Source organism: Eriocheir sinensis, chromosome 68 (genome assembly GCF_024679095.1).
Source record: "Eriocheir sinensis breed Jianghai 21 chromosome 68, ASM2467909v1, whole genome shotgun sequence".
NCBI classification, from domain to species: Eukaryota; Metazoa; Arthropoda; class Malacostraca; order Decapoda; family Varunidae; genus Eriocheir; species Eriocheir sinensis.
The window spans coordinates 8,746,552-8,761,203 of NC_066576.1; the positions used below are offsets into that span (position 1 = coordinate 8,746,552).

A 14,652-nucleotide genomic window follows, 5' to 3' on the forward strand; every position below is an offset into this window, starting at 1 on the left:
TCTCTCTCTCCCTCTTTTTTTACAGCAGAGGAAACAGCTCAAGGGTAAAAAAAATAAAAAAAAATAAAAATAAATAAATAAAAAAAAAATTTAAAAAAACACTACTTGTTACTCCCACATAAAGCACTCAGAGGAGTGGCCAAAAGAGAGGTCAACTTCAGAAGGAAAGGGTCCTGATACCCTCCTCTTGAAAGGAATGTGAGGCAAAGTACTACAATATTTTATTTAAATAATAAAGAAAGCTTTGCTCACTTTGCTTTATTTCTTGCAAAAGGTCTCGGCTACATGCATTTTTTAGTTGACCTAAAATTGCAGACATCGAACTATATATTTTTTATTATGTAGGTTTCTATGGAACCTAATATGCAAATTTCTTATATGTGAGGGTTTCTGTCATCTCTACTGTCACATACTGACACTATCTGTATATGATAAAAATAGAACCTGCAACTTTATTGCATCTGTGTGCAAACAGCTAAATTTGTTAAAGTAGCAGGATACATCTGAAACCTTGCCTTGCAATAAGCACAGAGTTGTGGTCAGTTGTGTTAGTCCATCAAGGCATGTGGGAGCCCCTACTGGGATGGCATTTGAGACTTATCTATCTTGACACAACTTGTCTGACATGCAGTGGTTACATTCACCACACTAGTAGGGGTCTTGACATCACTCTTTTAAAGTAAATACATCTGCCCATGTTACTATAAATGCACTTCTGAGATTCTTACTATTTACACACACACACACATACACACACAGGCCCTGTATGCTACAAATAGGTAAACACACACACACACACACACACACACACAAAGTTCCATAGTGCAATGGTTAGTACTGTCACCTCACAACTGAGAGGTCCCAGGTTCAATTCCTGAGCAGAGTGGAGATGGATGAACAGTCTTCTTTATCTGTACTGCTTCTCCATCCAGCAGTGAATAGGTACCGAGTATCAGTCGGGGGTTGTGTCCCACCTCCTGGATGTGTGTGTATGTGTGTGTAATTCACCTCTTGGTCTGCTGCGGGTCTCTTTCGAGACAGCCAGTTGTTCCCCTACGGAGGAGCACAAAGCTCATAGTACCGATCTTTGGGTAGAACTGAGACCACTCACACACAACACACCGCGACGAAGTCACAACTCCTTGCCTGACGTCGCGTACCTACTCACTGCTAGGTGAACAGGGCCTACACTTGAAAGAAGATAAACCCAACTTATCTCCACCCAGCCGGGGAATCGAACCCCGGTCCTTCTGGTTGTGAGCCAGACGCTCTACCCCTGAGCTACCGGGCCATGTGTGTGTGTGTGTGTGTGTGTCAGGTTTCAGTCATACACAGAGATCTGTCACTTGTGAGCATGGTTATTTGGGGAGGGTGCTGGCTGGTGATCGCATGTCTATCGCATGGTCAGATCATAGTGAATTGCGCGCGCACACACACACACACACACACACACACACACACACACACACTGGTAAAGCAGAATATGTTACGTTTTAAAAATACATATAATCTCCACTGGCAAGCCATTCCCACTCAAATAAAAGGCAGCGATTATTTTACTACCGGTATAATATGAATGAGACTTGGAATGCAGGAATTTGAAAAATTCACCAAGAACCAAAGATACAGCTGCTCAATGTTATCATCATAAAAAATATCTATAGAATACAGAAAAATTCTAAGGCCACGCAACAATTCCAACAAATCCCTCATCCCTCATAAATAATCTTTCTATATATCTATAACATACAATGACAAAAAAGTTCCCTAATTTATAATACTTACATCATCACCCTTTCAACCATTACTATCTTTACCTGAATTTTAATATTTTATACTGGCACATAAAATCTTCAACTATAATTATAATAAATAAGATTTAAAATAGTTAATGCATAGATGAGTCTCTTCTTAAATTAAATACATTCCCAGTTGTTCCCATCAACAGCTATGACTCTTGCTGATATGCCACAGATACCTTATCCACCAATGAGTCCCTTGGTCCACAGCCATTAGTGACAAAGAAGCTCATGGGAAGCAATAATCAAGTCTGTTCAGCACCTTCAGGGAGGAATAGGAAAATGGTAACCCAATCCACATGAGATGCAACACCTCATTTGTGAACCTTGACAATAATGTGACAAATGCAATCCACAGCACCCTTGCTTCACCCTCTTCTCATCCACTTCCATAATACTGCATATCATGAAGACATGATTCACTTACAGTTTATATATATAAAATGCTTCTTAGTTTTGACTTAGCTCCAATAATAAAAAGAAAGATTTTTTCTGATTATGCAATATGATTGTGAGCAATTATAAAACTATTTCGAGATTCCTCTTTCAAAGGAAAATATTTTTAAACAGCATGATTGCAACCCAACTTTTTGGCCAATGCTTCACCAACACCCTAGAGCTACCTAAAGTATCACAAGGGACAGAATGCTGCAAACTATGGTGTAAAATATCAGACAGAGTTCAGTAAAGTAATCAAGACTTTCTATGAGATGAATCAAGACTATGGCTCAGTGTTCATGATGGCTGTAACCTCAATTGGCAAAACAAAATTTTTATGCACAGTACAAAACAAGGAAACACAGTACAGGCACTTCCTTTTTTTTGCCTGTCAAGTGTGTAGCCGTCGTGCCAAGTGCCATCTCCAAAGTGTGGCGTTGTCTGTGATTCTAGCACAGGTGCAGCACAAGTACTTTTCTTCCTTACTTCTACAGTTATCAGAAAACTTTTGTCTTGTATTATAAATGAAAATATCTGAAACTATGCATTAACTTAATATAAAAATTAAGTATCACATTTTCTGGTATGCAAGGTGCAATTTTTCTTTGTCTAAAAAAATTACCTGTTAAATCAAATGAAAAACTATCCCTTACACAACTTGCCTGGGTGCTTCCTAGGTGTTAATAACTATATTCTAATGTTAAAGAACATAGCATTAATACTTCTTAATATAAAATAACACCCATCAAAAAAAAATTCAGTGACAACACATGACCACATACATGAACTGGTGGTCACTTGTGCACCAGGAGTATCACATGTGACAAGCTATGCAAGTTCCACTGCTATATGTACATGTATAACTACTGTTAATAGATAGACACTGGTAGCTCCATTATTTTCACGTGTTACAAATGTAATAGAAATTCAAACAAAAAATATGATGAAGAATGCTATAGGTACATTGCATGCAGAAAACTGTGGTATATCTTACATGTTCGTGCACCTTACATGTCAGTTAATGTGGTAAAACACAATTTTCTCAACATTCAGCGGTCGTACAAATATCTATTAGAATTCCCTTTCTCTTACAGCAAAAAACATAAAGGAACCAAGTTTTTAAAGCTTTGTATTGTCACATGACTAGAGAGTAATGTCCTAACAAGGTAGCACACTCTAAGTAGGTGAGTATTAGTGTACATTTATTGTTCAAAATTCTTTGCACACATTTAACTATAAACCATTACTTACCAGTGAATTGCTGTACTTCCTACCTTGCAATGCACACAAAAGAAAAAACACGTAAGCATCACAGCAAAGGAAACACAGTGTTACCTCTATTGTAATAGTTAGCTTGATTTTTCATTTTTATGTCATAAGAGCATCATCCTTTTAAGTGTCTCTTACAGCAAGTAATATAAACTTATATAAAAAACCTGTAAGGCTGCTGATGAGGCAGATCAAACCTTCCTTTTCTGGAGTGTTGGGGATGGCTTTGCTTCATCCAAATCTTACAAGTGCAGGAGTGACCAACCATTGCTGGAGATCTGTGAGCCTTCCAAGAGGAACTGCTGAACGCCTGCATCCTCTATCCGCCGCAAGGGAAACTCAACCTGTTGAAGGCAAACATGAAGGTGGTGAAGGAAGATGAACATCAAGAATCCTTTTCATCCCCTTGTCCTCAACATATTAAGTACTGTAGATATATACCATTGAGGTTTTCTCTTTAAAATAATTTTTATATAATTGGTATCTCACCTGGGAGAACAACTGCCAAGTGTGGGCCAGTGCGGCAACAAACTGCTGTAGCTGGCTGCCGGAGCGGAAATAGAGTGCCCAGTCCCCGGAGATCTCCCCAGCTTCACTGCACTCAAACTCCTACAAAGAAAACAAGTTTAATATAAACCTGAAACCTTCTTGACACTGGCTTTTGGAATGATAGGAAGGTAGGTACTTGAGATATTGAAGGGAGGTGTCATGTGATACAGGAAAAGGAAAGTGTGCTGAGGTGGTATGGTCATACTTAACCCGGTAGCAGCGACGGGCCAAATTTGTGGCTTTACCGTGCAGCAGCGACGGGCCAAATTTGTGCCATGATGTAATACCCCCAAAATAGATGATACATAATCTGATCACAAATGTTTTGATATATATTATGAAATGGTTTGTGTGTGATTATTTTTTCTCGTTTTTCTCGCTTATAGGGACCATTAAGAAACATGATCCACGCTGCTACCAGGTTAAGTGAGGAGAGTGGCATGAGGGTCAATATTGAGATATCACTTGCCTTACATTGACCAACTATTCAGGATGACCACAGTGGAGCACAAGGCCCCAAAATGACATCTCTCCTCAGTTGGGGGAAAAGTTAGTTCCTTGTCCTTCCTTGCTCCACTAATGGACAGAAGAACAGGGTAGTAATTTCCTCTTATTTCTCTCTTTACTGTAAAATTTCCATGTCCCTTTCTTCCTTAAAGGCACATGGTGTTCTCTTCTAACTATTTCCTGCCAGCACGTTGCCGGAGGGAGAGGTGGGTGGGGAGGAGCCTTCATCTATTCTATCCTGTCCTACCACACGTAGATTACTAGTAGTAGCGGTAGTAAACAGACACCCTTGCCATAGACTGCCAGGCCTTCTGGTGTCTGTTCTTCCTATGTATTCCTATGTATTGACTTGACTCAACTTGTGTTTGAACATGAACTTGGTTTTTCTCCCAATGTAGACTTGACTCATGGTCTAAATTTCTAGGTAAACATGATTTGACTTTAACTCACTGCCTTCCATAAGGTAAGGCAATGTTTGGAGCATAAGCTGTAGCTGCATGTGGCAGTCTCCGTCTCATTGGCCCTTTGAGCCTGTGTAACATTTAGGTTACCACAGTTAACCTTCTCCTGGTTTCCCTAGATACCCATTTATTGACCATCCCATAAGGATCCCGGAAGGATGAACAGCTGGGTGGGCAGCACACCGACTGCCCAGGCCAGGATTTGAACCCAGGCCCATAGATTCATAGTAAGGGACTGGACTCCTGTAGGAATTGTGCCTCGGTGCCTTTCTTAGTGTAGGAAATGTGACTGGATCCCTGTAGAAATTTTGTTTGTAGGAGAAATGCTGTCTCTCTGCAGGAAATGTCACTACTCTAAAAACTGTTAAAGTTGTAGGAGCTGCTTCATGTAGGAAATGCGTTGCAGGAAATGTGGCACAAATCCCAGTTTACCCGACCTTGCCCTCTGCATCTTTTTCCCATTTCCCAAGTAGAAATTACAACTGAAAGGGCATCATTTTGATTTGATTAAGAAGATCCAGATAGAATCGCAGGAGGTGCTCAAGACTATTACACTCGAAGCTTTCCAGGGATGCACGGAATCGAGGAAGTAACGCTGGGACCAATGTATACGTGTCCAAAGTCCATGTTTAACCTGGTAGTAGTGACGGGCCAAATTTGTGGCTTTACCATGTAGCAGCGACGGGCCAAATTTGTGGCTTTACCGTGTAGCAGCGACGGGCCAAATTTGTGGCTTTACCGTGTAGCAGCGACGGGCCAAATCTGTGCCATGATATAAACCCTCCAAAATAGATGATGCATAAACTGATCACAAATGCTTTGATATGTATTATGAAATGGTTTGTGTGAGTTATGATTTTTTTTCATTTTTCTTGCTTAGAGGGACCATTTAGAAACATGATCCCCGCTGCTACTGGGTTAAAAGTGACAGGAAAAACTAGGAGGAAGGGTAACCTGTTTTTCCACAATATTCAAATTACTGTTACTTTGGGGTAGCATCTTGTATCAACTCATGATTATAATTGCAACATGGCAAACAGGATCAGGAACTAAAGACCTTGTTACTTTCAATTTAAATAGTGCAAGAAGTATTATGAGCATCAGAACTGGAAATCACAAATTCTGATTTCTAACCTTCCTGAAACAAATTCCAAACAAAGAAAACCCATACTTGTCTTGGGTTTTATGTGTCCAGATATATCACAAATTCTGATTTCTAACCTTCCTGAAACAAATTCCAAACAAACAAAGCCCATACTTGTCTTGGGTTTATGTGTCCAGATATATCACAAATTCTGATTTCTAACCTTCCTGAAACAAATTCCAAACAAACAAAACCCATACTTGTCTTGGGTTTAAGTGTCCAGATATAGGTGTGACTGAGCAAGCTATATGGAATACAAAACAAAGTAAATGAAGAGAAGATGGAGACCGTCAAATACATGCATGGTACTGTGGCCCATTTTACTGAATAGTTTTCTCACTATGACTTGTATTGTGTCTGAGGTGAGGAATGGTGCTACAGTACAGTGATGATCAAGCTAACAATGGCATCTAAGGGCCGCTTTCACAGTCACTTTGTTTGTTTTGATCGTTACCAATGGCGGCGATCGACGCTATAGTTTTCCACGTGAAACTGGCCTATGGGGTAGTGGCGGCTGCAGAGGAAGCGAGAGGTGTTGAGAGTGTGTGGCAAGGTGCGGGGCCAGGCTAACCCCGCAGCCGCCACTACCCCATCGGCCAGTTTTACGTGGAAATACTATAGCGGCGATAACAGCCATTGGTAACGATCAAAACAAACAAAATGACTGTGAAAGCGGCCCTAAGGAATGGTAATGAAAGCTGCTAAGCTCTTTGATGCCCAGTGAAAACAGAAGACTTACTAAGAGGCAGGTGGTGGGGCACTCAGCATATAGTGAGATGGAAGACAAATGCTCCATTGCACTTATCGTCAACACTTTAACTTCCCCAGTAGATCTGAAGCTTTCGGCCAGTCGTGTTGTGCTCTCCTTCCTTCCCTTCCCATCAAGAGTTTGCTGCACAGATAACTTTCTCTGTGGGGAAGGTGGTTGTAGTGATGACTTGTCTGTGGAGTGTTGCCTCTCACTGGCTCCCTGAATATCAGGAAGTTTTGAAAGGCTGTTCTGGCGAAGATGAAGGTTCTTGTGTGCTGGGGACAAGCATTTCTCCGCTCGGGAAATACGCCTCACAGGACTGCCAGGGACTGAGGAGATACCACCAACATGGTTTAGGGCTGTCAAGGAAGAGCTCAGGGGTTTGCGCTCTTTGAGGTGAGTAAGAAGCATGTTCTTTGGTTTGTCGGAGTCCTTTTTCTCTATGGTTAGTTGTGCCAAAGAGGGCTGAGTGCTGGGGGAGGATCCAAGAAGCTGCTGTGAGGAGTTTCCTGGAATGTCTTTGTCACTGCTGTTGGGGTCTGGGTTTGGTGGTGGCCCAAGGAACAGGTCTGACTGCTGTGCTAACAACACTCCCGATTCCAGGAGGACCACACGGCATGGCACCTGCATCCTCTCACTGATGTCTCGTACCTGAAATTGTAATCAGTTAGAAAGAAGAAGGCAAAAGAACACAATCATCACGGCTGAAAAAGAACACTACAAATGGATAAACACAAAGCAATTCTATAATGTATTTACCTAAAACCTGTAGCTACCTTTCATATCATTTAGTCATGTTTCTGTTTTGAGAGATATTGATAGACATTTTTATTTGGCTACATTAGGTGATACACTAGATGATACATTAGGTGATATTAACTAACAAATGTAACACATAAACGAAGTCTAGGTCCAATAAAGCGAACCTCTTTTGTGGACCTCATAAATAAATACATATATTGGAGCAATCATAGTTTGTCAATTTAAATACATAAAAAACACAAATATACATATACCTATAGACACACACATATATACATACACATATACATGCAAAGCTTCGGTTTTATGAGCTAACTGGGGTGACCTTAGTCCATTGATGCTCAAAGTTTGTTAGGAGAGGCAGAAATTTAAAAATACATATATATATACAGTCCCTCAAATAGTACGGTTTCCAGCAGTTCGGTTTTGGCTTTATGTGGATTTTCTAAGGTTTTTTAGGATTTTTAAATTTCCCGACGAGCAGGAAATTTTAATATCCTAAAAGATCTTCTATAACAATCCGTATAAAACCGAAACCAAACTATTGGAAACCGTGCTACTTGAGGGATGACTGTAATAATAACACTGCACCTAATAAACATAAGTATATAGTTTTTATAGTGTAGGTTTTCTTCATGTTGTCTATATAGAGGTGTTTTTCTTCGCTAATCTAGATAGTTCGACATACCAGCCCCTGATATGTGTTTCACCATTCTTTATTTTCTGATAAATTCCCTTCTTTAACCCTATCTCGTGTTTTAGTCCACGAGTCATCCACTTAGGGTCATTGTTTTCTTTTTTAAGTGTTCACTGGGGTATATGCTGTCCTTGCCCCTCTACTATTACTACCGCTGTTGTCAAATTATCGTGCTCAGAGCCGCTTATTTACTAGTTTCTGGTCCATAACTGTTGCCAAGAAGCACCAATAATTAACCATTTAAATGATAATCATATATGAAGGCAGTTATTTGGGTGATGAAAGCAATTTTTGGGTCGGAAATCGGCAAACATGAGAGGCAGAGTACGACAATCTGGCAACGTTGGTTACTACTACTACTAGGAGGAGGAGGAGGAGGAGGAGGAAGAGGAGGAGAGAATGAAGGGGGGCTAATGGTGGGTCCACTTTACACCCTGACCCTAATCCCACAATTGGAGACAGAAATGTGGCAGCATGGTACGGAAGGAGAGACCCACGCGGACCACTAACCCATTGGCCAGTTTCACGTGGAAATACTATACCAGATGCTATTGCAGTTACCTGGCATGGTTGATTCAAAAACTTCTCGGTTGGTCCCTGTGGATTTCTGACCTGAACTTGTCTGTTAAATCCAAAATACGTTAAAAGCAAGTCCGTTGAACTGAGGGTTTACTGTACACCATACATATACATGCGGAAACACATTTATGCACACATGCAAAAAGAGAGAGAGAGAGAGAGAGAGAGCACAAGAGTGGGAACACTTACCCCGCTGTTAATAATGGTGAGGAAGGCCTGCAGCCACAGTGAGGCCTGATGCTCATCAGAGGCGGCTAGCATGAGGGGCGTGTCCTTCTTCCTCAGCAGCTGTACAGAACAAGTCAACTCAATTACATCATTGAGTTTCACACTCAATCCTAAATTCTTACCATCCCAACTTTCGCGCATTATCGCCCCGAGTTTCACGTTGCCTTGACATGTACGGCTCACGTCTACCTGCCGTTGGCATCACGTGCGATTCCTTCAGGCGGTGTCACACTGGCTGTTTTCCTCAAACTGTTGGGGCTATTGGCAACCAAGGTTGCCTGTGCGCCCAACCAGGAGCGAATTGTCATTTTTTCCGTACAGATGGAAAATGGTTGTGGGTACGAGCGGTGTAACAGTAAGTTAGCTGTTAGTGTTAGCTTCTGATGACTGCTTTCAGTGATTTAGTGGTGTGGCATTAAGAAAGCTTTTTTTAGGTGATGCCTATTTTGCTGGTAGGCTCTGTTGGTGGCATAGGCAAATTATATTTATAATGGCTGCTATGATGCATGACCTTAATAGTTAGTGGATTCATGGTTGGCAAAGCTAATCTTTCAGTTGGCCATGCCCACCACAAAAATGAGGAATGCACAAAAATATTGTCATAAAAACTAATACAGTACTACACACATAACCCAGTTACAAAGTGAGTGCACTGAATCATCATGATTTGATTTGCAAATACTGATGAAAAAGACTCAATGGACTGGCATACATGCAGACAAAAATTAATGGACGAGGCACACATCACTAACAGTTAGGCAGACAGTACCTGGAAGGCATGGGGCCGCTGGCTGGAGGACAAGCGTACACACCCCACACACTGCACTACCTCCACGATCATGTGTGGCAGCCTCTCCCGGGCATCATTGAACTGGTACAGAACTCCAGCTCTGTTGGCACAGAACAGATTGTACTAAACACAGAAAGATCAAAGTAGGGAAGAAAACCGATAAACAAAATAAGTCCCAAATTTCCTTGGAAAAATAATACACCACTACACAATTTTGATGAGATAAAATGCCTCTCAAAGACTTACTTGAGTATAAAATATGCAGGCCTCCAAGGCATAAGAAGACCTGGAGGCTTGAACATAAGGGAACCCTCCTTGGTGGGCCCCAAGGGACCATATGCTGAGTCACCTCCCCCAAGGCTGCTGCCATCCTCCCAGTCCACCAGCCAGTAACCAACCACTTCAGGAGATTCCTGCAGGAACAGTACATAAGTATATATATATTTTTTTTATTTTTACATTCGCCTGTTGCACCGACAGGCTATCTTGGTGGGGTCTGCTGGTTGGGGTTTGAGGCAAGAAGCTTCACTCTTATAATATGACCTAGTCTTTCATGAAATAAAAATTCAATATGCAATTTTTCTATCTCTGCATGTGCCAATCCATACGGTTTAAGCCAACCTTAGGATAGAGACTGCTAGGATCAGGGTCAAATTTAGCAGCTGAGGCATGTCCTGCCCTGAACCAAAGCAAAAAGCAAGGACTCTTACCTGGAGACGCAGCTTCGTCCTCAGCCACCCACTGAGGCTTGGCAGTTCCCAGGAAGGATGCACAACCACCGCAGGGAGGGTCTGCTCCAGCAATGCTCCATTCCAACGTAAATATCCTCCAGCAAAAGAGTAAAAATTGTTTTGCCTCTGCAGCTCAAGTTTTAGAGGATGATGAGCCTGCTCTGCTTCATCTGAATCCTTGATGGTGCCTCCAGAATGCTGGCTTGTTTCACAGGACTCAGGCTCCCCATGGCCAGAGGCCTGACTCATGTTCAGCGATGCATCACTGATACTCGAGAGGGACTGGACCATGTCTGATGAGGTGGGAGTTTCATCCGATAATGAATTACTCAAGTCTGAAGCATGGCGACTTGAGTCTGTGGAGCCTAATATGACATCTGATGACAAATGACTAATGTCATTTGATGCCTGACTATCATCTGATGATGCTCTACTTAGTTCACCAGACATGTGGCTTGCCTCATCGAGAGACTGACTTGTATCATTGGACATATCACTGATGTCTGTTGACAACTGACTGGCATCACTTGACTCTTGACTGGAATGAACAGATCCTGGAGTCACTGCAGGGGAGGCTTCACTGCTCCCAGTTGTTGCTTGACTAATGTCAGCAGACTTCTGAGTGTCCCATGCATTTAGAAGGGATTCTTCTAAAAGGGAGTTGGAGAAGTTGTCAACACATTCTCTGGTGAATTCCTGTAGAAAACCTTTCCTTGAGGAAGGCTTCAAGTCCTTCACAGAGTGTGCTGCAGCCACACCTCTTGTACCCAGTCTCCCAGAGAGAAAATGGCGACGGATTGCAAGCTCCAAGGAACTCATGAAGCTGTGTGTGACGTCAGGGTCTCCAATCTCCAACTGGACACCAGGAAAAGTTCCTGTGGCAGTGAAGTCTTTCTGCATGGCCTCCTTACTTATGACACATATCCACTGGTCATTTGCTCCAACCTGAAAGCAACATTATTTCACTGAGTATAGTAATATTCCTTCCTTATAAATATCAAATCTTATTGCAGATAAATGTTTCTTTAATATCTGTGTTCCAAGCTTACAATGATGGTGTAGATGTCCGAGTACTTCATGGAGTGGCGAGGCTTTGCTCCCCTCGGCAATGGAGCAACAACGTAGAGGGCGTGGGTGGAAAGGACTACTTGGACCCCGACACTCTCCCCGCTGCTGTGGCCTTCCCTCACACTGAACATCTTGGGGGACACAACACATCATTAAAATCTTGAGTCCTTATTGCATATACTGATACATAACTAAATTTGGCTATCAGTGAATGTTCTGTTCCATGTTAATAGCATAAAAGCTTTAACAGTACATGTATATTTATGATGCTCATGTTGAAATAAAAATTCTCTTCACCACTTACATTACCAAATTTCCTACACAAAAAATAAAATTACGCAAGTAGAGGTACTATATTAACTCACTGGTTACCCTGCATATCTTGTTTGCTCTATAGATCTTTCATAACATGCTTACTTTCATTACTCTTAACTCTGACTTCATCTGTGAGATGAGAAGGCCAACACTTTACCATTGTGTTAAAAAGAGGAAGGCATTGGCAAGTGAGAGATTGCAAGATAATGATAACATGCAGATCTATGGAAGAAAGGCAAAGGAATTACTGGAAAGAACAAGAATTAGGATAGAACCAAATTCTGTAATAAGTGATGGGTTTGAGATATTTGAGAAGTCTGTGGTTAGGCCTACTGAAAGAGTATTTGAATATGTGTGTGTGGAAGAGGAAAGAAAGGGAGTGCATGGAGAACAGATGAGATTAAAGAGGCAGTTGAGGATACAAGGGGGCCTCGACTTACGACAGAGTTCCGTTCTTACGACACGTCGTAACCCAATCTTGTATGTAAGTCGAAACACACCCTTTATTAGAAGGAACTGTCAGCCCCAACCCTCACACGACCAATGATTGTTGCCGTTTCTCCCTTTTGCAATTGTATCTTATATCTGAATGTTGGGTTTTGTGGCCTCTGAGTTTGTGACGCTAATTTCGTTGAAGCTTTGAAGCTTTGGCATGTGACATCACTTAACCGCCATGTCAGCCAAGATTGCTGCCGTAAAATTTATCCCATGATTTACCGTCGTAAATTAGAATCATATTATTATTACCCTAAGTGCAACTGACCCCAAATAGTGCAATTTCTCCCTACTGACATAATGATTTAAAGGGAGGTAATTTTATACAAAAATTTCCAACACCCCCCATGCAGGGACATGTCATACTCTGGGCTGCCCTGCACTGGATTTTTTATATATATTTTTTTTGTGGCAATAAACCTCTAAATACATCTTTGCATATGGGATTCACTGGCATAGAGACATCTGGGAACTCAGTGCTGCCTCTCAAGGGAAAGTAAGTGGCTGTGTGTCTGTCTCCAACTTAAATTTCACTTACTTTGTAAAACTTTTCTTCTTCAGCTGCAAAGAAGTGAGCAGTGAACCTCTGCTTGGCCAAAGGGTCCACTTGAGCTCCAGGAAGAGTGAGGTTAGACTGGCCTTGTGCCACTTCCAAGGCAAGTCGCTCCTCCTGACGAAAGGGAAGGGGAAAAGTTAAAACAATAAAGTGAAAATACAGGAAAATTTTGATTGTCTTTTCTCCTAAACGTGTGGACATGTGGAATGTGCAAAATTAGAAAAAGTCTATTCTCCAAGCATAATGAGATAGACTGCAAATAAAATTACGTTAGTCATTCCTCTCGTCATTACATGCAAAAATATGTATTGGGAAAAACTGGGCTCAATACAGCATTTGCGGCATTATTATTATTATTATTTATTTTTATTATTTATTCTTTTTTTTACAGCAGAGGAGTCAGTTCAAGGGCATAAAAAAAGGTAACAAATGTGAAAAAAAGCCTGCTACTCACTGCTCCTAATTGCTATATATGTGATCTCACCTCTTCCTTAAAAGCAGATGGTTCTACTTTGGCAGGTATATAAAGACTGGGTAATCTTTTCTCTTCTTTGTATAGTTTTTTATATAGCCGCTTCCGGTCGCCCAAGCTTATATGATGGTGTGTCTTGGCATAGCAGCTGCTTCTCTGAGGGAACTTCTTGGGTCCTGAGCTCTTACTGCCTGACCTCCACGTCTGAATGTCAGTTTGGTTAAGATAGTCCTGCCTTCGTTTGGGCTTTGTGCCTGTTACTTTCTGTGTTTCACTTTTGTCACTTTCTTGGTATATCCGGGAAATTAGTGCCTCCTTTCCAAACTTTCCATTTTCTTGGCAGCCTTCCTTTAGCATCTCCTGACCTATCTTTGTCAACTCCTCCCACCGCACCCCATCGATGATATCACTGTGATGGGAGAAGCAGCCAACACGTGTATCTCTTTCTTGTGGCACACCCTTTTCCTGCTCACTGTCTGGCATCTCTCCTGTCGCTGGCTCGCTGGCATTGTTGTTGTTACTGTCATCACTGTTACTGTTGTTGTTGTTTTGGAAAAGACTGGTGATGGATTGATGCAAGGGAGGGTCTTCCTGACCCTCAGGAGGTGCACGCTCACTTAACAATGGACTTGACTGAAATGAAAAATTAAATTAGTCACAACAGCCTTCCAGTGAAAAATATTTTTTATTTATTAAGATATCTCGGGGATAATATTTAGGGCTAACAATTACCACTCTGAATTTTCTTCCTCCAAACTAATAGCACAGAAAACAAATGTAATTTTCTTAACTGTTTTGTTACGGTTTTCTTAAAAATGGATGTTAACAGTGGTGTAGGGAGCAGTTCTTGGCCCCCTTACTTTCTTTTGAGAGTGAGGGGGCCAACATATCTTTTGGCTTCTTCACCTTTTGACTTAAACTGTAAACAATAAGTGTGGTTTTCAAAACTAAGTCATGTAATGATGAGGACTACACTTAACACCTGTTGGGTGCAAGACCAGAGCACTGAAAGGTGTCATGATGAAAGGGACTGTTTTATTC

General features: G+C 41.5%; 1 protein-coding gene across 1 annotated transcript; it reads right to left on the reverse strand.

Annotated features, from left to right (window-relative positions):
- Positions 1 to 1,425: 1,425 nt before the first annotated feature.
- On the reverse strand, positions 1,426 to 14,265 carry LOC126988271 (uncharacterized). The gene is made up of 10 exons (XM_050846328.1): positions 13,624 to 14,265; positions 13,122 to 13,253; positions 11,755 to 11,904; positions 10,685 to 11,650; positions 10,221 to 10,387; positions 9,954 to 10,074; positions 9,146 to 9,244; positions 6,907 to 7,569; positions 3,996 to 4,115; positions 1,426 to 3,850 (listed from the first exon to the last, which is right to left on the reverse strand). Exons 1-10 carry the CDS (start codon positions 14,092 to 14,094, stop codon positions 3,749 to 3,751), a joined length of 2,991 nt encoding a protein of 996 aa, XP_050702285.1. The 5' UTR covers positions 14,095 to 14,265; the 3' UTR covers positions 1,426 to 3,748.
- Between the last annotated feature and the right edge of the window lie 387 nt (positions 14,266 to 14,652).

What these genes read in the sequence shown, in the direction of transcription:
- LOC126988271 (XM_050846328.1), bottom strand. Translation starts at nt 14,094, where the DNA reads ATGCCAGACAGTGAGCAGGAAAAGGGTGTGCCACAAGAAAGAGATACA. An exon ending in CATCTGCTTTTAAGGAAGAG is followed by an intron (nt 13,254 to 13,623) that starts GTGAGATCACAT and finishes CCCTTTCGTCAG; the next exon opens with GAGGAGCGACTTGCCTTGGA. An exon ending in GGACGAAGCTGCGTCTCCAG is followed by an intron (nt 10,388 to 10,684) that starts GTAAGAGTCCTT and finishes CTGTTCCTGCAG; the next exon opens with GAATCTCCTGAAGTGGTTGG.